Source organism: Streptopelia decaocto, assembly GCF_964273445.1.
Source record: "Streptopelia decaocto genome assembly, chromosome: 7".
NCBI lineage: Eukaryota > Metazoa > Chordata > Aves > Columbiformes > Columbidae > Streptopelia > Streptopelia decaocto.
Genome location: NC_138661.1, coordinates 8,017,828 through 8,044,372, shown reverse-complemented (window position 1 = coordinate 8,044,372; position 26,545 = coordinate 8,017,828). Strand labels below are relative to the sequence as shown.

The 26,545-nt window shown below is 44.2% G+C and overlaps 1 protein-coding gene across 1 annotated transcript in view; it reads right to left on the bottom strand.

Annotated features, from left to right (window-relative positions):
- The window catches only part of MTHFD1 (methylenetetrahydrofolate dehydrogenase, cyclohydrolase and formyltetrahydrofolate synthetase 1), a 41,860-nt gene extending 29,845 nt beyond the window's left edge, over positions 1-12,015 (bottom strand). The window contains exons 1-7 of the mRNA XM_082057550.1: positions 11,734-12,015; positions 4,465-4,549; positions 2,119-2,178; positions 1,546-1,599; positions 1,035-1,171; positions 815-915; positions 344-480 (exon numbers count right to left, since the gene is read on the bottom strand). Of these exons, the coding sequence (XP_081913676.1) occupies positions 344-480; positions 815-915; positions 1,035-1,171; positions 1,546-1,599; positions 2,119-2,178; positions 4,465-4,549; positions 11,734-11,774 (615 nt within the window). The 5' untranslated portion in view covers positions 11,775-12,015. The remainder of the gene's footprint in view (positions 1-343; positions 481-814; positions 916-1,034; positions 1,172-1,545; positions 1,600-2,118; positions 2,179-4,464; positions 4,550-11,733) is intronic.
- Between the last annotated feature and the right edge of the window lie 14,530 nt (positions 12,016-26,545).

Genomic DNA, 26,545 nt, shown 5'->3' with positions numbered 1-26,545 from the left:
CTTGGTCTTTTTGGGAAAAAACAAAAATATATGCTGTCTTGCAGGCCACTACTTGGAGATAGGAAGGGGAGATTAAATTGTCAGCACATGCTTAAAGAAAACAAAAATGGTAATTTTGTTGTTATAATTAAAAGCCTCTAATCAAGGGTCAAAAATAATCAGGATCTTTTTCCAGCAGAAGTATTTACAAAACCATTCAATGAGCAGGACTTGAAACCATTTCAAATTAAAGACAACCCAGACCTAATGACTTAGCGTAGCAATACACTGAGTAGCAACATGCAGCAGGCAGCACTGTCTTACAGCAGATAACTATGGCGTCATGCATCTACCCTGTCCTCACCTCCTCAGCCAGCGTCGAGGTCTTTGAATGGCAAGTGGTTACTGTTGCGTGATTCCAGAGCAGCAGGTCGTGCATGGGAGCACCAACGATCTTACTGCGACCAACCACGACAGCTCTTTTCCCTGCAACCTGGGTGCCTGCACCACAGAAAGTTAGGAGAAGGTAAAAACAGGTCATTGTGCATTTTAGCACAAACTCAGACCACTCTGGAGTCTTTTGGTCAGTTTAAGTCTGGCCCTGGTCCTTCAGGACACTATTTTTCTTCTGGGTTGTGTGTGATGGGGAATGAGATTTGGGAGGGAGGGAGGAAAGACCGCTTTAAAACCAGCCCTTGTCCCACCTGGAAAGGCAGGGATGAAATGTGGCATCTCAACAGAAGTTTCAACATGAAACATAGCCTTGCAAGGTGCATAATTTCTCCTCTTATAGAAGACTACTGCACTCATGAATAATGGATGGAAACCTCCTTACCTGTCTGCCTGATAAGTTCCATGCATCCTTTTGGTGTACAGGGAATAAAGCAGTCTCCAAGGTCCCCTCTAGAGAGTTTCCCAGCATTGATGCTACTTAAACTGTATTTTGAAAGAATAAAGGCCAAGTAAGATTCCCAGCCTCATGATCACCATTCAAAAGAAAAAAAAGTTTCTTTCTGGAGAAGCTGTCATGCTCTCCAGGGCTGAGGTCAGTTTACCCATCTACATCCTTCTCAGGTGCAACAGCATTGGTTATTTTTTCTGTATTGATGGGTTTATCAGAGTCAAGAGGCAGCTGCACTATAAAGCCATGAACAGCCGGGTCTCCATTCAAAGCATCAATGTGCTTGAGGACCTACAACAAATAAAGACCGAAAACCTAATGGCTGATAAACCAAAATATAAGTGATGCAAAGCAAAAAGCACCATCCTCTCTGGATTAACAGACACTCACAATATGTTTCATTTTTCCACTCAAGAGTATAAACAACTCACATTTTTTATTTTCAGAAAAATACCTGTTAAAGTCTCTAAATTCTACATTGTAGTATTTTAGCTTTCTTTTAAAAGTAAAACCAAAAAATCTTAGCAGGTTTCAGTTCTTTTTTCATTCATTAATATCTATGGGCAAGCAGTCTTTTTTAACAAAATGAGAGGGCAAATATAAATTCATCTCTTGAGCTCAAAACCAAAATTATGTATTTTTTCCTTACTGGCTGCATTACTTACGTCAGCTTCTGTTGCTGTGTTGGGCAGTTTTATGTGATTGGCACTGATCCCAATCTGCAAATGAGAATACCAACAAATTATCTAATTTCTGAACTGACATCAGAGATTGATCTGGCTATTCTCTCAGTCCACCCCAGCAATATCTACACTCTGTCATATTTCCTAGGCTTGTCTCCTGTTGCTGTTGCTACAGTCCTGTTATTTGGAAGTACCATAAATGAAAGAGGGTGCTTTGCGTACTTAGACTGGCCCATACTTCAACTGTCCTATTCACCTTTTGACTTGAACAATAACAGGAAAGCCAGAGCACCAGCACTTCAGACACAGGTAATCTAAGAGATGATGACACAAAAAGTGGCACCAACCACTCTGTGTTACCTTGGTACCCCACTTGGCTATGTGTCAGGTTATACACCTGTACTGTTTCCTTACAACAAAAAATTCAGGCCAATGTTGGTTTCTCCAATATGGGCAAAGCTTAGACAGACCTACTCGATTTGCATCTGTTTCTTCATATTCAGATTTAACCTACTGTAGGAGGGCAAAAAGAAATATATAGAGTTTGGGCATCACCTCAGCAGCAGTTTTCAGCTTCACTTTAATGTAGAGGTTCGAATCATCCCGATTTCCAACCTAAGGATGAAAAGACAGAATAGAGATCCAGTCACAGGCTGAGATGGGTTTAACCCTTAGTTTCCTTGGCACTACACCAAGGAGACAGCGGTATTTTAAAACACACTGACAGAGGCTATAAGTAGCTGGAGCTACCAGGAAAGTGTTCTTTCAAGAAGACAAGTTGTCTGATCTGCTGCATAAGCACTATTTACACCTGTTAAAAACCTTAGAAACACAGTGCTCTCCAAAGCAGAAAACACTGCCTGCCATCTCATCTGAGGAAGTTAAATCTCTAGCTAATTACCATGATCAGCAGGTGCTGATAACATTCAATTATCTGATTAAGGCTTTCAGAAAAGTTGGGCCTCTGATACCCAGGAATCTTAATTTTAAGCACATATTTGTGCCTTGATGGAGAGATTTCTTCCACTGCTGTTTTGAACTCTGAGAATTTTTCTGCCAAACAAAAACCAGCTAAACAAGAACAATGTGACACACAGAGAGCAGCAAGTGGAACAGTGTTGGGTGCTTACAGTACAGCTGCATTTCAGAAGGCTGCCTGCATCATCCAGAATGTTTTGTTAAAGGTAATATTCCTAGTAACCATAAGAAAATGAGGGACAAATAAGAAAAAGCTGATAAGTAAACTCTTGAAACCCTGTTCCCCCATATTTGGGAGCTACCCCTGGTTCCCACACAGATGAAAAGCTGCAGGTGTGACAGTGTTACCTGATCACCCAGCACACACTGGTTCTTCTTCTCTAGAATTAGACAAAGGCACTGTCTCCCCTTTAAACTCTCCTGGGTTTAGGACAATGTATGTCTCATACAGGGCAGCAAAGAAAGAAGAGAGTGGGCATCAGGAGATGTCGGCAAACAGACCATATATATTGTGCAGAAGAGGATATTCCTGACTACAGGCCAAAAAATAAGGATTAAATGATGTATTCTTTGAGCTCAGAATACACCAGATACCTCCCAAGAAAACAGCACCTGTTGTGTGGGGTGCTACATATCAGAAACAGCTAATTGTCCTGACTTAAATGAAAAACAGACAGCTGAGAATATCAGTATTGGGAGATGAGCTCCAAGCCCAGACTGTTTGGTAGCTCACCAAAGCATCAGAGAGCCAAAGAGCAAGGAGGCTGTAAGGACTCTAAGGCAACCCAAGACTGAAAACAGGCCAACCAAGAAAAAACTCCAGTTACACTACAAGGCAGCAATTTTTGAAGACAGTTTACAAGGTCAGCAGTTCAGCAACTTCCATCAAAGCATCCCTTACTAAATTTAAATAAAAGACCTTCGTCCTTCCTCCTAAACGCCCAAAGACAAGTCTTCTATAGAGATGATCTTTTTAAAGCTAATGGAAAAGAACACTAGGCACAAAAAAAAACCAACCCAAACCACAAATAAATTTGTTCCTGGCATTGAAGAGGAATGTGGCCTTTGTGTACTATAGTGGTCTCAGAACTGGAATACAGAGACAGGCATCAAGAGCTCTTCAGGAGCCCAAAACACAGAATCCACTTCTCTAAGCAGCTGCCTACAGTCCATCAACCCTTTGTGGCCACACTGTTCCTTCCCATTACATGACACTTGCTACTGACGGTCACCTTCTAATCTCAGCACAAAGAGTTTCCATTTTTTACAGCTGCAAGGAAAAAAAAAATCACCTTAATTCTGCCAAACACAGGCCAAACCCCTGTACTGATGAGAGCTTTTTTTTCCTTCACAAATGTTTCTGTGTAGACTCCAGCACTTAGACTTCTGCCAGACATCAAATTCAGCCATGGGATTTTGTTCCATCCCCTCCACTCAGTGTCTTCTTGGCAAAAGGTGGTTTTGCTTGGTTTCCCCCCTTTCCTGTCCTGCATCTCTCTCCATGTTCTGTGTAATAGACACCTCATTCCAAAGACTTCTGGTACAAACACATCTCCAAAAGCTGACAGAATTTGGGGCTCACGTAAACACAGAGACTTTGACTGGAGTCTACAAGCACTGGCTTCCTCTTAAAAGGCAAGAAGCCTGCTTTCACCATGATGTTCAAACAGAGAACTGCAAGGGTCTGATGAAATGAAACAAACAAAAAAAACCCCAAACAAGCCAACAAAACCAACCAAACAAAAAAAACCAACCCCAAAATGTTTCTGCGCCCCAGTACTTGGGAAAAGACATCACAGAACTGTGTTACTATCCCACATTGGGCTCTGCTCTTCTGTCCCTTCTAAAAAGCTACCATCAGCTGTGCTTACCATTGCAAAGCAACACAGATTTTTCTCTAGTTGTCATTAAAGAAAACAATACCTGCAAAATCGCGAGTCCTGGTGTAAAGCCTGGAAATTTCTGTTTCATCTCAACTACTTGCTGCTTTAGTCTCTCTCTCACTTGCCTGAAAAGAGGAAAAAAAAAAAAGAAGTAGAAGTTAACAAGGAGCTGAATTCTCACACACTGATAACTCGGGAGTTGAAAAGATGACAAATGTGCAGACTGGCAAACACATGCTTATGCCTTGAGTACGCAAGTCCCAGCAATCTCCAGATAAGATTAATATCCCTAAAACACTAAGACACTTTGAAAGTTTCATTCAAACTTTTTTTCTCTTTTTTTAAAGTCCACATTGTGCTTCTTCACCCTCCTCTCCACAGTCTCAGTAAAGCAATGGTACAAAACTCAGGTCAAGTCTTCGGTGAAGACAAGTTTAAGGATATAATTACTAAAATACAATTTTGAAATGGGAGCACGAGAGGATTTACTGATTAGTTAATCTAGCTCAGATGCCAACTCATATCCAGTTTACTATGTGATGTTTTAGAGATAACAGGTACCCATCACTGATAAATACAGCTCAAAGGCCACTGTCACCGCCCTCCCCAGCCTTGCACTCCTCTCCAATTTCTCAGCCACTGTCTGGCCCCATGTGCATGATCTTTCATCAGGGAAGACGGTGGGTAAGAGGTCCTTGTGACAGGCGCAGTGTGCTCTTTTGAATTTGAAGCTCTGCTGGGTGCAGACCCAGCACCAATTGCTCTGTCTCCCCGCCAGAGGCAGTCGGGACTCAGAGAGAAGAACTGATCAGTTGTGTTCATCTCATGGGCTCATGATGCTGGAAGGACACTGTGGCTCTTCACTGTAAATGTAAGAGATACTCAGAGGCAAAAGCCAGGAAAGCAAAACTTGCAGGACAGTAGAGGCTTGACAGGTCTGTCCTCCTCCACGTGATTTCCAGCCCGCATCCCACCCGCTATTCTCAAAGAGAACAGAAGGTGCTACCATCATGCTTCGCAAATTTGCCCTGCTCCAAACACCCTATAATTTAAAACACAGATGTCCTCCTTGTGCTCATTTACCCTCAAATCAATATCACAAGGTCTGCTGCTTCTCAGGTGGAAACAGACTTCCCAAACTGGAGAAGACGTTGTTGGTGCCAGTTCATCAAAAACACAAACAGCAAGGGTATGCAGACAGAGCAGGAAGCTGATGCCAGCTGGGAGGCTGCAATTCCTTCCATACAGGGAAATTCCAGCATGACAGTGAAGCCAACTCTGCCCTGCGACTATGAGCTTATCACTCCAAATCAGAAACGCCAGAGGCAAGAAGGGAGCATGGCTCTGCTGCAACCCAGCAGCACTGATCCCAGGGGACACTGCAACTGGCCCAGCCAGAAGCAGCCCTGAGGCTGTCCCAAGTCCCATCTCGGGGGAATGACACAGACTCCTGCTTCATCCCAAATCCTGCATCTCTCCTGCTGCATCCCGAACCATGTGGTCAGATAAATTCTGCACTTGAAGAGCAGGTTGAGAGTATTTAGAGGTGTTTGTGTCTGGCCAAGCTGTTCAAAGTCTCTTAACAAGCTTTGCTAAAAGAGGTTGTTTTCACCCTTACTTAAAAAGCAGCAGTTCCTAGGCTTCCTTTGGCTATCACCTCTGTTAAAGCCTTGACACTAAGACTGGCTGAGGAGTTCAGAAAACAGTGTCACAGCAAGCCTTGTCCTAGCAATTCTTCATGCTCAAGTGACAAGTTCATCTGCCATGTAGCAAAATCACCAACTGCATCTCCTTACGCTCCAGCTGTAAGCCCCAACGGAAGGCACCAAATGTGCAGCTGCAGACACAACAGGGCCTGAGCTCACAAGCAGCTTGTAACAACAGCACAGCAATCTCAGAGAGGGTCAGAAACCCGCTGTACGTGACCTGAGCCGGTGCTGCAAGCCAGCTCTGCGAGGGAGCTACTTCTGAGATCAGCCTCCTCAGTTCCATTAAGGAAGGCACAGCACTGGTATGTGGCCTGCAAACAAAAGACATGCAAGCAAATGTGAAATGTATCATAAGTTATGACCTAGAAAACCCTTCATAAGGGACAATCAACTGGAACAGGTCTCATGTCTGGGTTTCACTTATAATCCAGTCTTCTCAGCAGAGGAGAAAACAGCCCAGCCAAGGGTCCAGCTTCCCTCCGTCCTCTGCAAGGCAGGGCTGTGGCACTTTCGCCCCCAGCAGCCGTGACTGTTCACACATTATATTGCTGTCATTTTCTGTAATTAGGCACTAGCTCACTTCCCCTTCAGCTACAGAAGAAAGGTAACACGCACAAAGTGGTGGTGCTGCCAGCGCTGATTTGCTTTAGAGACTTGAATCAAGAAATCACTTGTTAGACAGCCACCTAGTGTTAAGTACCACTGCTCTCTAGCTACCAGAAAAGCCACAGTTTGAGATAAAACTTAAGGAAAAAAAAATAGTTAAACCCTTGCTTTAACCCTTCAGTCTTACATATACATTACTCAATAAACTTTGCAAGCCAGCAACTATTTAGCAACAGTTTGCACACTTCTATTGTGGACTTTAGTTCTTCACAGTGACAAAAGTTCATATTGATAAACCAACACCACTTTTTATTAGCTGTATGCCTTCAAATGTAAATTTGCAATTGTACATGGCTGTTCCTCCAAAAGCCTTCCCTCTGACGCTAAGACCCCCCCTGAGCCCACATTGTTCCACAAATTCACACTGCAAACAGAAGCCCGGGGTCCATACAGGTCAAGGACAGCACATGGCTCTAAGCACACAGTCCAAAAGCCAGCTATAAAGATTATAAAAAAAACCTGTTAGTCTTTCTTTCTCTAGGCTGCAACAGTGAGCTAAATTTATTAAGTTAATTTCCCAGAACAGCAAAGGACAAACCACACTCCTTCAGCTCTGCTGTTGAAGGAAAGGGAAGCACGGCTCCCATGGCAGTGTCACACCTATGGCATTCTGAACATGCAATGGCTCAGGTGGACAGAGGACACGTCGCCATACTGAATCATAGAATGGTCTGGGCTGGAAGAGACCCTCAAAGCTCACCCAGTCCAACCTCCTGCCATGAGAAGGGACATCTTCACCCAGATCAGGTTGCTCAGAGCCCCCTCCAGCCTGGCCTTGAGTGTTTCCAGGGATGGGGGATCGACCACCTCTCTGGGCAACCTGGGCCAGTGCTTCACTACCCTCATTGCAAAAAACGTCTTCCTCAGGTCTAATTTGAATCTCTTCTAGTTTAAAACCATTACCCCTTGTCCTATCATAACAGGCCCTTCTAAAATCTCTGTCCCCATCTTCCTTATGGGCCCCTTTGAAGCACTGAAAGGCTGCAATAAGGTCTTCCCAGAGCCTTCTCTTCTCCAGGCTGAACACCCCAACTCTCTCAGCCTGTCTTCACAGCAGAGCTGTTCCAGCCTCTGATGGTTTCTGTGGCTCCTCTGGCCCCTCTCCAACAGGTCCACGTCTGTCCTGTGCTGAGGGCTCCAGAGCTGGATGCAGGACTCCAGGTGGGGTCTCAAATGAAGATGACCCCAAGCTGTGTTTCTGTCCCTTCTGTGAGTAACAGAGCTCAGGGTGTACATAAATATTGCTAAATGTATGACCTGGCAAATACATCCTTCAGTGACAAGGATGCTCTAGAATAGGCCTGTCTCCAAGGGTTCAGTGTCACTGCCTGGATCACAAGTTTCCCCAAGGTCTCAGGAACACGCGTCAGAAAAGCTCTTGCTGCAGCTCTACAGAAATGGCCATACAAGGCTGATTACCTTCCCCAGGTCCTGCACCACCTTGGTCAGAGCTGTTGTCCCTACAGCCATTCCTCCTGGCAGCCTGCTGCTCTGCCACTGCTCACCTTCTGTTGTCCCCATGACAAACAGCTGTGGTGTGGAGAGACAAGCTTCTCCTTCAGTGTCTGCCTGAAACATTCTGGGTAGGACCCCGTAAATGACATCTCATGGACCAGGGAATTTTTTAAGTTCAGTTTCCATAGGAACTCCAAAAAACTTTTGAGGCCCAGTCTGAAAAAGCCTAAGAGTTGTCTTTACTGCACTGTTGACTCCAGTTCTAAGTTTAGCCCCATCATCACTATATCCAGTACTTCAGAGGTACTTTAAACCCAAAGCACTACCCGGCCCATCCCTGGGGATGGGGGTGGTGTTGAGTCCTCCCTGCCATCACAACTCATCAGCCAACTCATCCAGACCAGGAATGATGGTCCATTCCTGGTGCTAACAACCAATCCAAACCAAGCCAAGGGTTTCCAAACCTGAGCCACTTCAAGTGATAACACTCTAGTCACTGCAGCAGACATAAGCTGTAAAGAAGAGCCACTAAGAAGTTTTGCCCCAAGTACCTATTTCTGATACAGAAACAGAGTATTTTTATTTTAAGGGAATAATAGTAACAAAAAAAGGGCTGAGAATACTGTATTTTGATTCCCCCCCAACCCTCCATATTCTGCATACACAAACCACTATTTCTGTGCCTCTTATTAGTCATTTATTGTACCATTACACAATAACTCACCTTTCGCAACTCATTTGCCAATAAGGGAAATCTAATTTGCAGCGAGATCTAAGGCTGAATTACTAAACCGCCACTCGGAGAAGCAGAGGAAAGGCACTCGGAGATAACCAGACAGCTCAGGGTGATGCATAACCCACCCAACAGTATCTTTCACAGATTGTCCAGGTATAACAGGTCGTTTCTACAGAAAGAAGCAGCCTTAGCGAGAGAAGCATTAACACAAAAATCCAACATGAATCATGATCCCTGCTGCCCTGTATATTCTCCTTCCCATCCACGACATAACCGCATTTCTATCCTCACAGGTAATATTCAAAGCCACTAAAAATGTCTATTTTCCTTCGTACCTTTCTGAGCCTTCCAAGACCTTCTAGGTGTGAACTAGCTTTATCTCCTCAAGTTTTCCTTATTTATAGAGACAAGGAAGCTCTCTCTCCTTCTCTCTCTGAAAATATTTATTCTTTTTACATGTTTCACAAAAATAAGAATGGCACTGTCTACCTGATTTTTGTTTAAATAACTGGTACAGCTCTGAATTAAGTATTTTTTTCATCTCTCTTTGGGGAAGAGGTGTTTGGTGGCAGGAGAATAAAGTTCACAATACTTAGGAGTTTTGGTTTAAAACACACACAGAAGCCCAGAATTACATAGCTGGAATGACACTTGATTGATTACACCTCATTTGTTAATATTTGACTGACTTAAAAACACTTCTCTCATTTAAAGGATAAAGTCTCAAAAAATGCCCTCTACAAGATAGTAACTGAAAACATTTTGCAGTTGATGTAAAGTCAGAAACACTCCCTTTCTACAACAGGCAATTCAGTTGAAAATTCCTAGAAAAACCACATGCCTATCACTTCTGGGGCTGCTACCAGACTCTTGGCCTCGAGATGAACTCTGGACAATGAGAATTCTCTGGACCAGCACTTCTCTAGAGGGTCTGGAAGGAAGGGATGGGTATCTGCAGGGTGGATACCCCATTTTCTCATGCCTCCTTCAAGTATTCCACTAGGAAAAAGCAGAATTACTTAAGGCTCATTCTTGTGGAGCACACAATGGTTTTGTTATACCAGACATTAATACAGCAGAAATAAAGGAACTGAAGGAGCACAGCTGTACAGCTGCAATTATATTTCCATTTTGTGTTGTCTTCATGTCAACACCTGATGCCTTTAGAAGACAGGCTTCAGCCAAACACCTCAGAGCTGTGCTGGAAATGAAGCAATTCTTTCTCCTGTGTGTGCCTATGAAAACCTTGTGTCTCTTCACAGGCATTTGCACATCATGATGGTCCTCATCTCTGAAAACCATGGCTACTATAACACAGAAAACAAACAGAAATTTTTAAAAAATCACTGCTGTATCTATAAATTTATAGAAAGCAAGTAACACAATATGCACTGCCAAGGTAGTTAGAAGTTTTAAGGTGAATGCTCACAATACCTCCAAAACACACTCACTGTAGACAAGCTAGCATCTTTCCACATTTTTAGTCACTCTAAAATTGCAATGACGTGTAGCTTGATAGGAACTACTACACTTGAGGGGCACTTTTTATACCAGAAAAAAAGAAACCTGCAAGAGGCAAATCACGTAAATACCACCAGCACCACACACAGGCATGGACGAGCATGCTGGCTTCAAGACTGCCAAAAGCAGAAGGTGTAAGGAAGCACACAAGACTGAGAGACTGCAATACTCAAGTGGTACTGGTGCAAAAATTACCAGGTAAAAAACATGCAAGCAGCCTTTCATCATGGCTATTCAGATTCAAGACGCATTAGGCCTGCTTTTTAAAACTGCTCCACTGATAAACGGATGTACATATGTCGTATATGAATTCAAACTTACACCTGCTGTCCAAATTCCCTGGTTGTAGAGAGGAGGTACCCAACAAACATACCTAAGCAAACCTTGTTTGCATTGAATATAACAGAAATGTTACTCTTTGCTAAACACTGCATTTTTCTAAGGTTAGTGACATTCATTTAGCTTTGTTCCAGATATGTATTTATAGCAGCAGCAGGAAAAATCAGCAAACTGAAACAACGCAGGGTCACCTACACTCAGAGCTGTAGACATAAAAGCTGAAAAACACAGGAAAATCTTTTCCTTTAAGGTCTGCCAAATCTTTCAAATACCTTCGGCAGCACACCTGTGATCATTCATCTTGACATTACCCAGCACATGGGTTAATTTATCTTGTTTTAAAGAGGAATGACCAATGCCTGTACAGCATGAACACACAGACCATACCTAAAGCACAGGTTCCCAACTCCTGCTCGTAAAGCATCCCCAGAGCACGGCACAAATACACCAAAACTCTAAGCCAGGCAGCCTCTTCACAGCGACGCTGAAGGATCACAAACCACTCTATGGGGCAGATGCTGGACGCGCACACACTGCGTGGGCTGCTGGGGAGCGATGCAGCCATGGCAGCACTTTTTCTGGAAGTCTTTAATACTACCTCTAATAACTACCTTTAATAACTCCCACAGTTTCCAGCCAGGAGGGGGTGAACTTCGAACTCAACGCAGTGAAAAAGCTTTAGGCTGTCTTCAAATCACTTCACAAAGGCGACCGAACCAGAGCAAAGGCCACCACAGCCCCATGCCCCGGCCAGGACGGGGCTCCCCGGGGCACCCCCCATCCGCACCGGGTTCCGTCCCGATCGCGTCCGCCCCGCGGCTGCCCACAGCCTTTCCCCGCCCGGGGAAAGCCCCGCCGGGAAGGCCGGCCCTGGGGTACGTACTCGGAGACTATCTTGCCGCTGAGGATCTCGGCGGGGGCCATGGCGAGGGCGGGCAGGCAGCGGAGCACCGCGGGGCTCCCGGCGCGTCTGCGGGACGGACTGACCCCCAGCTGCCCCTCTCCGCGCCACACGTGGCCCCAAACTTTCGGCGGGCGCCGGCCCCACCGCGCAAGCGCTGCCCCCGCCCCGGAGGAGGGAGGAGAGGGGCACGGAGGGGCGGGCAGGGGCTCCCCTCACTGCAGCGGCGTGGTAACGGCTGTACGGCGTCTCCTCTCCTATCCTTCCCGCCGCCCTGAGGCGCCCGCCTGCTGGGGGGAACGCGGCGGAACGGCGAAATGGCGCCTAAACGCTTCCTAGGCTGCAGCCCCGGGCTTTCCTGGCGCGCCGATCTGCGGAGGAGGGGACTGGGCGGGCAGGGTTGGCTGCAGGCGGAGGGAGGGGAGGGCGAAAGTCGCCTGCGGAGCTGGGGGGGCTGGCCGCCGGTGCGGGGGCTGGCAGTGCCCGGCTGCTGGTGCTGGGACACTTACCGGCCGTGTCTTTATGAAAATTGCAAATCAGTGTAAGAGTAATTTGTGTGTTTTGTGTCCTGGGGTAGCACTGCAGTGCCATTGAGAGATTAATTCTTCCACGTTTCAACACATTTGTCCAATATAAAGTCACCCAACCACTGGCTAGTCAGTATAAAATGAGGGCAGTGAAGGAGAGGGTGGGATTGTGGCTTGAAGTCCATAGGAGTTGTCAGGAGTGAGAAACAGGTTCCTAACAGTCACCTGGGAGGAATCTACTAGAAGTAGGTAATCCAGTTAGGACTTACTCTTCTCTTTAGTGACCAATGACAGAACCTGAGAGAATGGCAGGAAGATGTGCAGGGGAGGTTTAGGTTGGACATTAAGAAAAGGCTTTTCACCCAGAGGGTGCTGGACACTGGAACAGTCTCCCCAGGGAGGTGGTGTGGCCTCAAACCTGACAATGTTCTGGAAGAGACTGGACAACACCCTCAGACACATGGTGTGAACTGTGGGGTTGTCCCATGCAGGGACAGGAGTTGGACTCGATGATCCTTGTGGTTCCCTTCCGACTGAGGACATTCTATGATGAAGCGTGGATTCCTGTCAGGAAGCTGCTCAGGTCAAGTCAGTCCTCCATATGTCCCATTTTTTTTCATAACCAAGGCTTTTCCTTACTCTGCAGGCTAACACAGACATTTTAGGACCTTGCTTAGAGAGTCAGCATTCATTGGTTTTCTCACAGATCCAGAAAAGTAGTGATTAGGGTCCAGCCAGAGCTGGAGAAAAGCTGTTAAATGTCACTGAGACAGACTTGCTCAGGCAAGATAGTGCCACGACCCAGCGAAGTTAAGGAACTCGTCAATGTTACCTGTTATCCAGCACATGGCTAGAGAACGGGTCCATGATTCAAGAAACCGGTGATACAAAGATCAGGGATAGGGAACTGGGAAACTGATGATGGGGTGGACCTGCAGCATCAGGTGGTTACTGGGGAGTAGTAGCACGTTCCTGTGCCTGTAATAAATCATTACTTACTGTTCTGGGATGTACAGCAAAGAAACAGGATAACGCCACTGCAGATCTACAAGCGCTGGAGAACAGGAGCTGGGTGCTACCACAACAGTGCTCTCACTGAGAATTTGAGACTTAAAAGGCCTGTGCGAAGTGCTTTCATGTAGATTTTTGCTTGACATAGAATGCAAAGGTTTGGAAGTGCCTGTTCCAAAGAGTTTGCTAAGAAAGAATTCAATCCTTCTCCTCCATAATGTAATCAGTTCACAAAGGGATTTGGGGAACTGTCAGATTTTGAGAAGGGGGAAGTGTAGGCCTCGCAGCTTCTGCTGAGGGCACAAACTGTGAGGACAGAAATATATGGGCCCTTCTGTTTCAGAAGCTCAGAAGCCTTAGGGTTGCTTCTTCAGTGTTCTAGGAGGGCAGTATATATTATAACCAGTTCAAAACTTCTCTGAGGATAACGCTTTTCTTTGTGTTTCCTTTCATAGCTTAACAAGGGATGTCTTTTCTGCTTTCTTTTCTGTTCAGAGGAAAGCTTCTTACCTCAAGTAGTTAAACCACTTTAAGTTAACAACATGTTGTAGTTGTAGGATTAGAGGTCAGAAATTTATCTTTAAAAGTGCCTTGGAAAAGAGGGAAAACTTTGCATTACGAGATTTTTATATGCTAAATTTTAAAAAGCTAGAAATAACTACTTTTTCATTGTGTATTCCTTGTATTTCCTGGAACATTCCAACAGGCAGTTGCAGTTTTACACAATCAAAACTGAGATTATGCAATTAAATGAGAAAAGGGATTTTTCTAGGCTGCTTAAAATTCTGTGCCTTGCTTGTTTCCTCTCTTGCCTTTATCTGAGGCCTGAATGAACTCTTGGGGAAAAAAACAAAACAAAAAACGTGGTTTTTAAAAAAATGCAAAAGATGGACTCCTTCAGTTAAGGACAGGGTAAACTCCCAGAAACAGTGTTTCCCAAAAAAGCCATGGGTTTCTACCCAGAGTTGGTAACTTGCATGATTTGTATGTGTGATTAATATCACGTGCTGCTTTTCATAATGCCCCAGCTCCTAAATAAATTATGTCTCATGATTGCAGGTAAAACTCTGAAAATGACCCGAGTTTGTTGTAGAGTCTAAAAAATAGGAAAGGAAGTAAAAATAATGCCCAAGAGCTTCATCTATTATTTCATTATTTTTGAGCCAGATTCTCATTTTTGTGAAGGGACAGACTCATGAATTTTAAATGCTTATGCCATAAAATCAGACTAGCTAACCTCCTTTTATCCTAGCAGGAAGTTCTTTAGTATTTCTGACTTGTCTCATGTGGCGGTCACGTACTAAAGCTGAGATTGTTACTCAGAAGTTGTGTGTGTTACGCCTTTGTGTAAGAATGTGTTCTTTAACATATTTATTCTTAATTGTCACCCTGAGGTTGAAATACTGGAAAGGGGCTGGGAAAGAAACAGGAAAGGGATTATGATGTGATGAGAAATGGCTGAACAGACCCTTCTGCTCAGTTCATATCAGAATAAAATCCAGCCCCGAAATGCAATAAAAAAGTTAAAGCTTCTATTCGTGTATAGGAAATCTCAGAGAAGCAACACAGTGACAAAGGAGACAAACACTGTGAAAATGTTTACAAAGTTGACAGCAGTGATCAATGTTTTATGCTTTCAGTACAATTCTTCTGACCCAATTGATGCAAAAGGAGAGAAAAGCTCATGCCATGATAACAGTTAGCTCTGAGCATAGTCTGTTTTGTACCAAAGCGGCCTTTTTTTTTTTCTTGAAGAGGATAAAAGCAGTTATTTCAGGACAGGCTGAAGCCACAGAGGAAGAGGGACCTCTGTGTTCCGAGTATTGCCGCAGACAGTTGTTCTGCCCTGCTCACCTCCCTGCCAGGCATCCCTGCGTTTGATTTGGCAACTCCCACAGCTTGATTGTTTACCTTTGCATCCACCCCCTCTTACCCAACATGTCAGAAGTCATGGAGCTTGTTCTTTAAAAGAGCCACAAAGGCTGCAAAGTGCGTACAAGAAAGACTTTCGGTGTTACTGGTGAGCTAACAGCCGTGCCTCTGATGGCACAGGGCCCCAGAAGCTGCAATTTGTTATGAGAAACTGACCGCAAATCAGCAAACTAATGAAAAACATTAGGCTTTGCTTCATCCATTAAGCGGGCCAGTTAGGATAGGACATTGTCTCCAGGAGATGAGGAGGAACAGAAAACTTGGATCAGCATCATAAACCTTGGTCAGAAAAGAGATTTTTAGAAAGCCTGTTTGCAGGAGCACACCAGAAAAACAGTATTAGACTTTGATTTTTCAAATACTTACAGGGAACATGTCCTGCTTAAAGATCATGCACTGAACAAAGCAGGGCTGGTTAAATAAATGACCTTACTCTAGAATGTAACTTATATACTGTGATGGAGAGCACAACTTTTAATGGGGTAACAGGGACACATTTAAACACATGCTACTGGTCAAGTCTCCCTTTGATCAGAAGATGGCAGAACTTTGGTGTAAGGCTTGAGATTAACCTCAATGTACATGCTTTGAAATTGCCCTTGTAGCTAAGCTGTGTTAATTTAGTACTGGATAGCATGATCTAATACTTGTTCCATCATAAAGTGTTTCCTGAGTCTGGTTATCCCCTGATCTGTTTAGCTGTCTCATGTGCCCCATCCATATTAGACATCTCATGGAGACAACACAGCCAGCTGCTGGACAGTCACTGCAAAAGCAGCTGTCCTGGGTTAAGGTGGGATTTGCTGTCTGGCCATCTCCTCAAGGTTCCTGTTCTGATGGCTGAACTAGCAGAACAGGGACTTGGAGTGTTCCTCATCTCCTTCAGTGCAAAGGCAGACGGAATAATCAAATCACTTCCAAGAGCGATTTTGACTGCAAGGAAGTTATTTTCTATGAAGCAAGTGAAGGGTACTTTTCATCATAGTTTTTTTCTGGCAGGGAGGTAAAGCTGGTTCTGTCCAACAGAGTGGCAGTAAAAACAGGCCTCTGAAGTGCTTTTCTGACCCCTGTCTCAAGCTTGCCATTCACTTACCTACCATGCAGGAGTTTTGTATTGGCCATAGTTTAGTTGACAGGACAAGAAGTGGCCTCAAGTTGCGTCAGGGAAGGTTCAGATCAGATATTAGGGAAATTTTCTCCATGGAAGGGGTTGTCAGGCATTCGAACAGGCTGCCCAGCGAAGTGGTGGAATCACCATCCCTGGAGGGGTGTAAAAGGTGTTTAGACGAGGGTCTTAGGGACATGGTTTAGTGTTAGGTTGTGGTTGGATGCGATGATCTTGAGGGTCTCTTCCAACTGAAATGATTCAATGATTCTATTCTGTGATTCTATCTGTCACTCTAAGACAGGAACAGCCAGGTTGGACTGTCTCTGAACTTCCAGTTGCGTCACTATGCCAGTGACACAGATTTGTACATACTTGAGTGCATTTTCCATTGGCTGCATTTCTTGTTGCTCTTTTAGCTGACTTCCTTTAGAAACGCCACCTTACCTTCGCACAGAAATCTTCCAGCACTTCTCGTTGACCTCTTAGGCATCCTGCAGAAGCAAGATGTCTTGTTAACAGTTTGAAGAATTTTATGTCACACTGGATTCCATTGAGAACAGTACCAGTGTTGAAAAATATAGGCCCTGGGTTGTCCTGACTCTTTGATATTAAGAGATAATTCAGAGCAAATAAACCATTTTCTAAGTAGTCCTCTCTCACACATAATAACCATTCCTAATACTTTTACAGCATGTCGTGGTACTCCCTGTAATAAACAATGGCCTAATTCACTATCCCAGTCCGCTCGTGAGTAACATATTACCACATTTTCCAGATAAGGTAACTGAGAAAGAAAGATTGCCTGAAGCAAAATATAAACATAAGCAGTGGAGCTGTGATAACCAGCTTGTAATTCCCAACTCCTCCTTATTCTCTCGTGTTAATAATTTTAAGTTAATGGCTTGTGGCTACATAGGACTTTCCCACTTTTTTCCCAACTGTTAAATTTCACTAGAAGATTATGAAAAATAAATTTCCAATATTTTCTATAGAAATACTCATTATACCAATTCTACCTTCAATGTACTTTTACTTCTAGCATTCCTGATTCCCATACATGTCCTTCTTTCTGTGGGATTGCCTCTAGATCACAGGACTTTGTATGAGGTCAGACAAAAGGTTGTCCCACCCAGGGTCATGGCTCTGATGGTGCCTATCTGCAAACATGTAAGGAAGACTATAAGAACAGGGCAAACATGATATTCCTGGTCTCCAACTATTTACAGCTGAAAGAATTTGCAAGACAAATAGGATAATGGAAGTGGGGGAGAAATCAGGGTATAGTTAGCGACAGACAGAACGGTTTGAAGCCCCACACCTCCTGTCCTATGTTGTTCATGAGACACACAGATAACTCCCTTATGGTATATAATATATAGAATGCCTCAATTTTTTCTTAACACATGGGATCTTTGTGTGCTTCCCTTTTTGAATAACACTTCTTGACCGTGTGTGTCTGCTAGTTAGTTAGTTTTAGTGGAAGCAGGATTTATAAGGTACTTACGCTTGCTGTAGTGAATTATTTTTTCTGTATTTGACGTGTACATATTTTTTTTCTATCTCTGAAGTATGGATATATTTACCCACTGTGCTTCATTATATCCCTGTTGGGGTTGTTCATAATTAGACTTTAACTTCTTAGCATTAGAAATAAAAATACATATTTCTCCTCCATTACTCGTGTTTGATGACTGCTGTTTGTAATTAGAAAGGAACAGCAAACTGAAGAAGGAAGGGACCTGATTTACCTGCCCTGGAAAAGCAGACCTTTGTGTGATGTGCTGTTTAAACAAGCACGTGCACACACATATATGAAACAAAAAGGTTTTCCTTTTCTTGGAGGTCTCTTAGGTATTTGGAACTGAGCTTCAGCTTCTTGTGAACAGAGCTTCAAAGGAGTTAAAAAGAGTTGAACGCACAAGCTATTCAAGTATCTCATTCTTTTTCCCTCTGTGTGAACATAAGCAAGCTCGCTGTAAGCTTGTTCCACACTCATTTGTGTACAAGCCTATATTTGTGGGCATGTATCTCTCCCAGTTTATGTGCCGTATACTACAAACATTTGTGTCCCAAAACTTGGTCAGCTTCTAGTCAGAGCTATCACATTTCTGCCCTTTCCTTTGTGATTTTTCTGGTATTTAAAGCAATAAATGTTCCATTTATAAGTGAGGCAGAGCCTGACAGAGGCACTGAATTCAGAGACACGTTGCTGGTGTTTGCCCTGAAGCTGCGGAGTGTGTCTGTTCCTTCATGCTCAGCGACATCAGAGAAGAAAAGCAGTAAATTAACCTCACAACCAGCTCCATCGTCTGTCCTGTGCATCTCTGGGAGAAACATTTCTCGAAAGAACAGCAAAGCTTGCTCTTGTCTGCAACTGTGAGCTCTCTCTGAGCTTTCCTAGTCATAAAGCAGATTGAGATCTGATTAGGAAGTCTGTGCCAAGAGATGGCCCATCCTTTGCTGCTGTCTGTGGCAGCTTTAAATAATCCAGCAGGGCAGTGTAATGTTATGTCCTATGGCCTGTGTCAGCTGTAGCTGGCAAAAGCACATTAAGGGCCCTTCTGGTCCCTTCCAACCATCATTCTGAAGCAAAGCATTTTGACATCTCCAGCCTGTGCACCCTGGTGCAGTTGCTGTAGTTGCATGTGGAGCAGTTCTGCTTTGGAGCCCTGCTGCTTTGCAGAGCAAACTCTGAGCTTAGAAACTGGGACTAGGGAAGAGATGGTGATTGATGCTTGCCTGGGACACAGGAAGGTTAAGAGCCTGTAGAATTGATGTGGAACAGGAATATGGTGAGATCAGTAGGAGGAAGTCTGCTTGGCTTGTGGTTCCTTTTTATGGCCTAGGAACCTGGAGAAGAAAATGAATAATCCTTCCAAGAGGAGCTGTGCTGAGCTATGATGTTATTTATGTCTCTTGTGCCCATCGTAGCAGCACAGGATTGGCAGGTGGGTTCTGAAGGAGACTGAGTCCCTGTATGAGTCATCCATAGAATCATTTCAATTGGAAGAGACGCTCAAGATCATCGAGTCCAACCATAACCTAAATCTACCACTAAACCATGTCCCTAAGAGCCTCATCTATACATGCTATAAACCCCTCCAGGGATGGTGACTCAACCACTTCCTTGGGCAGCCTGTTCCAATGCTTCACAACCCTTTCTGTGAAGAATTTTTTCCTAATATCCAATCTGAACCTTCCCTGGTGCAGCTTGAGGCCATATGGGATCAACAAAGAAGATACTGTAGCAATGATTCAATGAGACAGGGAGCAGATTTGGCCCTAAGGCCTTTCCTGATACAACGTTGATACTAGTGTAGGGGTTGACCCTATGGATGTATGTGGTGAGATGTCTGTATAGGACAAGATCATCGATATGGTCTGAGCTGCTGCCACAGGAACACTTTTTGGGCTTGAGTCTTCCTTCCCTTTTCCTTTGAGGATTCAGTGGCATTCCTGGAGCTTGTGAAAGGATCTGGTGAATGGGTAGAAGAATTTTTCCCCTTTGTGGACATTTTTTTATTCCCAGTCCCTCTTGTTTTCTATAACATTTACAAGTTACAGGATGATGGAGCTTTTGCACGACAGGCAGCCTGTGTGGCTTTCAGAGGGATGGTGAGAAGCTGCTTTCCCCAGCTGTCCTGGGATCTGAAAAGGGGTGCCTTGACATTTTAAGCAGGAACATTTTCACACAGGACTCCGTGGCAATTTGAATTTTTTCTTATACAAGTCAGATTTTGGTGCAGCACACATGACGTCCTTCACTCGGGAAGGTGCCCTTCACTCAGGCACAGCATGAGTGCTCCTGACAGAGAAGTGTTATGGCTTCACATGAGGGGTGATTTCTAAAGCCTGAAGAGTTGTCTTAAATTGTATTCACTGCTGGGGAAATAGCATGACAAGTAGGCAAGTAAATAAGTGAATTTATTTTTCAAAGAGAAGAGCGTAACAGTTTTATAGCATTTATATTGATCAGTATCCAACCGTGTTTGCCTGTTCCAGGGAGAAGAGAGGTTCAGATATCACCTGCTTGCACACAGGTGGAGAGGAGGAGCAATGGTTTGCTTGGGTTCCCCACCTCGCATTATGATTTTGGTCTGTTACCTGGTGGTGTTGATCAAAAGACTCTGAACTCCATGTACCACACATATACGTATCAATGGCAGCATGTGTACACATGGACTTGCTCCTGGAACTAGGGGAATCCTGAGTATCAAGGAAATAGTCCATGGAAAATCAGTAAGTGTCAATTCTTGGTATACTTTCAGGTGACACTGTGCCTTTTAAAGCAGATGTAAAATGAGGCGCTTTGATGACAAATAGGCATGAATCTGTTCCCAAATATTTTTATTAACACTTTCTTTTTTAATGAGAGGACATTTCCTGGTTGAAATATTCAGTTAAATGACAAGTTAATGACAGTTTAATTTGAAATGTGCTTTCTAGGTAGTGTTTCTGTACAGCTAGGAATGCAAAATCATGCTGAGCCTTAGGGCTCTGAAGATCCTTTGTTTTCTTCAGCTCAGCTTTGGAAAAAGTTAACATACCAGAGAGCTGCATATAGCCTGCATCCACAGTGATGGTGAGCGCCCACAAATGGCACATAAATGGCAAAATTCAAAGAATCGGGCCTTAAGGATGGCGAGAAAGAGAGAAGCCTTTGCTGCTTTGCCCCTCTGTTGCCTGTGGCCCTGTCATGGGGTGGTCTGTGCCCCCATTTCTCCATCCCAGGTGTGGCTGCAGTTCTATCACATCTCCTGCTTGCCGTGGAGGTGCACAACTCTGCAGGAGGAAGAGGAGCTTCCCAGAACATGTCAGGTGGGACAGGGGTGATTGTGTTTTTATTATTTGTGTAGGAATACTTTTCTAGTTTGGGGAAGCACTGTTTAATACGTTTTTGGCCCAAACTGCTTTCAAGCAATTCTTACTTTGCTGGATCCAAGTGCTGCTGATAGCAGTGAGGCATTTTCTATGTCTCTTGGTTCAGAAACTTTTGTGTGTTGGGAATGTTTACATCCTTTTGCCAGTGGATTTGTCTTCAGGTCTGATGTTGTTCACCATTACCAATGTTAGCAACATTAATGGCATTATTAAGAGTAAAAAGGGTAAACATTTGTTGTCCTATAAAGAGAAACCACTATTCTCATCTAGGCCAAGACTTTAGATTTTGTAAAAAACGATGCTGTCAATGGCCTTATTAACAGAAATATTTTAACTGATTTTCTATGGATAACTTTTTATTGGCAAGAATGAAGAGTTAAGCTTTTTAAACTCAGCATATGTGACTGTGCTATTGCTGTACATCAGGCCTGGATTACCTGGAGTAGGGGAAAGGATTACCCAGAGCAGGGGGTGGCATCAGGATCTCCCACAGCCACAGCAAAAGAATGATAAATTCAAACCTAAAGTGACTCTATGCTGGAACTGAATTGACTAATCTGTCAATAATTTAAGATGCTAATAACACAGGAAAGGATATATATTGGGTGCTTTCAAATTCTGCACTTCCTGCGCCCTTTTCAGTCGATATTAGGTAGGTGCCAAGGGATGCCTTGTTGGAGCTTTCCCCTTTACTTCCAGGTGACATTTTATAAGTGGTCTCTTCTTTGCCTGCAGGAGAACACCCTGGCAGAAGCACTCATGATCCAGTTGTACAAGCCAGGGCTTTCTTTAGTTTAACAACAATGTCTCTCCACAGACAGACCTTACAGGAAAACTGAAATGAAGTAAGACACACGGTTTCTGTAAGTGAAACAGTGGGGTCTGGCAAGGCGGACAGGCAGGTGTCATGGCCACTGCTGAGAGGAAGGGACAAACGGAGGGATCTGAAGGCAGCTCTTGGTGTGACTGACAAAATGAAACCACCATGTGGTAGGTAATATAGATTCTCCTGGTGCACATGGCAAAGCTGTAGGGTGGAACGGGGTGTGAATCCTGAGAGGTTACAGCTCTGTGTGGTTGTAGGTGTGAGTCTGGGCATGGGGTGCTGCATGTGCATCTTCTTTGCCCTTGGCTCGGATTTCAGCAGCAATTCCTTCCCCACCTTACTGCATCCTGTGTGAGGCGTTTCACAATTACCTTTTAAATGTAACATCTGATGCTGGTAGCTCTTAGTATAATGTTTATGATATCTCATTTAAGTGGGATTGTTACAAGAGGAAGAACATTCATGTTATTAACTAAAATTGCTTACAAACACAAACATACACTCACACTTTGCTTTAGTCTCTGTGATTTGCCATTTCCAATTGCTTCAGCACTGCTCAGTGAGCAGGAAAAGCAGTTGGGATATGGAGCTTTGCTTTAGTCCTGGCTGTTTCCCACCAGTACCCTTCTTACAGATTATGCAGGCTTAGACTAGGAAGATTTATATCATGTTATAACAGAGAACTTCTGTGGAGTAGCCTGGCCAATTTGTCTGCTTGCCGTTGGCCATGGAACATCCCTTGGGGGCCCTGGGAAGGAGAGGATGGAGCCTGGTGGGCGGCTGGTGTCCTGCCAAACCGCACTGCAGCGTAGATGTGGCAGAGCCTGTGCTGAGTGTCTGGATGAGCTCAGGCTTTCCCTCTAACTGTTCCAAATCCCACCATGACATAAACACTTGCTTCGGAGCTTGGATTTGTAAGCAGGCAGCTTGACTGCAAGATGAATTAGGGCTTTGAATGGGCCAACTTAGAGTGAGTCAACAGCAGGACACAAGTGCATCCCAAGCCTCCCAGCTTGTGGTCTCTTTTGCTCATCACTGCAGATATAGCACATGCAGACAGGGAAAATGTACCTCGTTGTTACTCTGTCCATTATTGTGTTCATGGCAGCAAGATTTCCTGCAAAGAGACACCAGCATTTTATGTTTGGGCGATGGGATGCAGTCAAATATATGCATGCAATCTCAAACTGCTGACATCCTCATGGGTGAATCAGTATCCCCAATGGGCAGAGGCAGTGTTAGAACCATGGGTTTAAGGGATTAGGATGAAGATTCCACCTTCCTATCCATGTACATAGTCACTTCTGTCTAGTTTATTTCAGCTCTCCACTGCTGAGTTCCAAGTAATTTTGTAAAACTGGCATAACAAATACATTTAAAGTTTCTTTATTGTAATTTTCATATCAGAAGAACACAAAGGCTGGGTGCAAATGGCCACTCTTGTGTCCAAGCTTTGTTGCATCTTTGCAGCCAAGGAAGTTATGATGGGAGAAGAGAAATAAAATTCATATAAGGTGGAAGACATTTATGGAAAGCACTTTGTGAAGCGACACTTTAAAATGGAACCAAAGGGAAAAGGGAAAAAAAAAGGAAAAGGTACTTTTCCTCAGCTTTTAGGTTGCATAATGCTAGTTCTTGCAAAAGGTGACAGTGATGAGGAGGACGTGTTCTTCCATTGACTCAGTGATGAGTATATTCTGGGTTAATAGAAGATGTGAACACAATTTGCTCTAATAACTGCCACCTTTGGCATTGGGCATTCTTTGATCTAAAATTTAAGGTGTTCAAAGCATTGTTATCTGGAGTACATCCCAGGTTTTTATGGGAACAGATCTTCCAGCTGCCTTCTGCATGCCCCTTCCTTAATCAGTCAGAATACTCCAGGGTGGAAGGACAAGCATACAAACATGAACCAGTATGGTGGAAGGACAAGCATACAAACATGAACCAGTATGGTGGAAGGACAAGCATACAAACATGAACCAGTATCTCCGATGGGAGGAAGAGGGATTTCCCTGAAGAAACAGGCATAAAACACTACTCCTTAGAGTGCTGAAGTCACAAAATTATGTCCCATACACCAGAATTGGTAGACCTCAAATACTTCTTTACAGCAGGATTAAGAAGCGAACAAATAGAGAGCTGAGTGATATGAAGAGTGCCCATACTAAAATCCATACTTGGGCAGACCCATTCAAACTGGGTCCCCAAGATAATGGGCTAAAAAGTCCCTCGTTTGTGCAGTGCTGTTCCTGCTGTGCTGCTGCCGTGGCCCACACTGCAATCCCAGCCCACCAAAGTCAGTGGGAATCTTGCCATTGGTTCCTTGACAACGTCAGACCTCTGTTATCACAGGTGATGCAATACCTGTGGTACAATGATACAAACGTCACAATGTCGGCCTTGTGGCAAAAAAGGCAAACAAACAGTAACAGTAGCAGCCAGCCAATGCAAATAAAGAACTGGCGGATGATGAGTTGCTCTTGTGGGGTTTTTTTTAACTTTTACAAAGTGTTCTGGATACACACAAAATGTCTGTTCTTGTTGTTCATTAGCTCTGAAGAAGAATTAGTCAACATTTCTTAAGCAGTAAGAAACATTGTGGCTATAGCAGAAGTTTAAAGTAAGTTCTCCTCACACAGCAAGAGTAGAAATCAGTTCTTCCTTCCTCAGTGCTGTAGAAATATGATTTCACAAAGAACTTCTTTAATATTACCTTGTGAGGTCTAGATTAGGTTATCTGTCAGCTATGTCCTTAGACATGCTGCTCCCTGTGGGCTGAGCTCTCTGAAAGCCAAGGGGCCAACCAAAAGCCATCACTTCATTTGTGTTTTTAGGCTTTCTGGATACGAGCCTTACTCTGTACCAGCTATGGCAGCTACTGCATCCTATATTGGTGGAGGAGAGGACAAGATGAAACGTTGCACAGAGCAGAAGGGACATTTTAAGCTGCACAAAACCCCAAGAGCTGTGTTCAAATAATCCTGAAGGACTCGGTATGAACTGAACATTTCCCCCACCCTCTCCTGAGGAGCAGCAGTGACAGCACATGCCGAACCCATTCAGAGGGTGGCAATGTCCCCAGGGAAGCACATGTTCCCCTGAGCTTCAGGAGCAGAGCTGGCTGGGCCAGGCAGCATTTCGGCACAGGCCTTTCCATGCTCCCAGTTCTAGTTGGAGGGAGCCAGTTATTTATAGAAAAGCAATGTGAGTTCTCCTAGATCAGTCTCTTCCCTGGAAACCACCGGCTTTTCAACAAATGTATAGGCAGTGCCATGTCCTGCAAGTGGTGATATAGTCAGAAGTCTCTCTTGGAAAAGCTCAGATATGCTACGGCTTTGTTGGAGAGTCCTCTGAACTCAACAGCCTATGAATTAAGCACAGACTGACCACTCAGGTCTGTTTTGTGGATATTCACAGTTATCATCAACTTGAACGAGAACTTTGCGGATTTAATTGTGTATACTGCCATTTTTCCTAGTACCAAAGCCATTCCTGGAATAAATCTGCTAAAATAGAAAATACTAAAAGACAAAGCAGTTTCATAGCACCTGTTGTGGGATCGGTAGGGTGAGAACAGATAGTAGAGTGTTTTTCCTTGCTAAAGTGACCTGCCCCTGGTTTTCCCCTCGAACTCCTACTGGAATAGGTTACACACATTTCTAGCTGAATATTTTGGTACTGAGTTTTCATTCCAATATGTAATAAATACGCTCCACTGTACACTGAATTCAGTGACCATATGGCTCTTGGGTTCCCGAATCTGGAAGACCGGACTCAACATAGAGCGCAAATACATTGTGCAGCTGAAGCTGTAATTCACACATTTGACACTAAGCGGAGCGCTTGTAACAGAGAAGAGAAACTTGCCGAGCATGTGTCACGGACACTGAACAGGAAAAGATGATGTAAGGCTGCTTGTAGCCTTGAGCTATTTTTATGCAGGCAGCTACAGCTCATACAGCCAGTGAAATAATTGCATGTGCCGCTGTGTTACTGAGCTCCTGCTTGTCTGGCTGAAGACAAAAGCTTTCCTTTTGCTTTTCTAATCTTTTAGGTTTCAGCCACAGTTCTGCTGGCTACAAATCAGTTCATTCCATATGACCCCTTCGTTTGTGCCTAGTATAAAAAAACAGCTATATGCTTTATCTGAAAGCAAGATCTTCTGTTGTAAGATGATCTCATATGTATTGCGCCCGATATTTTAATAGAATAGGTTGGGTTGGAAGGAACCTTCAAAGCTCATTGAGTCCTACCCTGCCATGAGCAGGGACATCTTCACCCAGATCAGGTTGCTCAGAGCCCCGTCCAGCCTGGCCTGGGATGTCTCCAGGGCCGGGGCGTCCACCACCTCTCTGGACAACCTGTCCAACCAGAGCTGGATGGTGGTAACAGGGGCTATCAACAGACCCAGACCAGACAAGCGATGAACCAGATCCAGGGTCCAAACAGGGAGTCAGAAGCAAATGGAGACAGGACCATAGACAGGGCTACTACATGGGTCCAAAG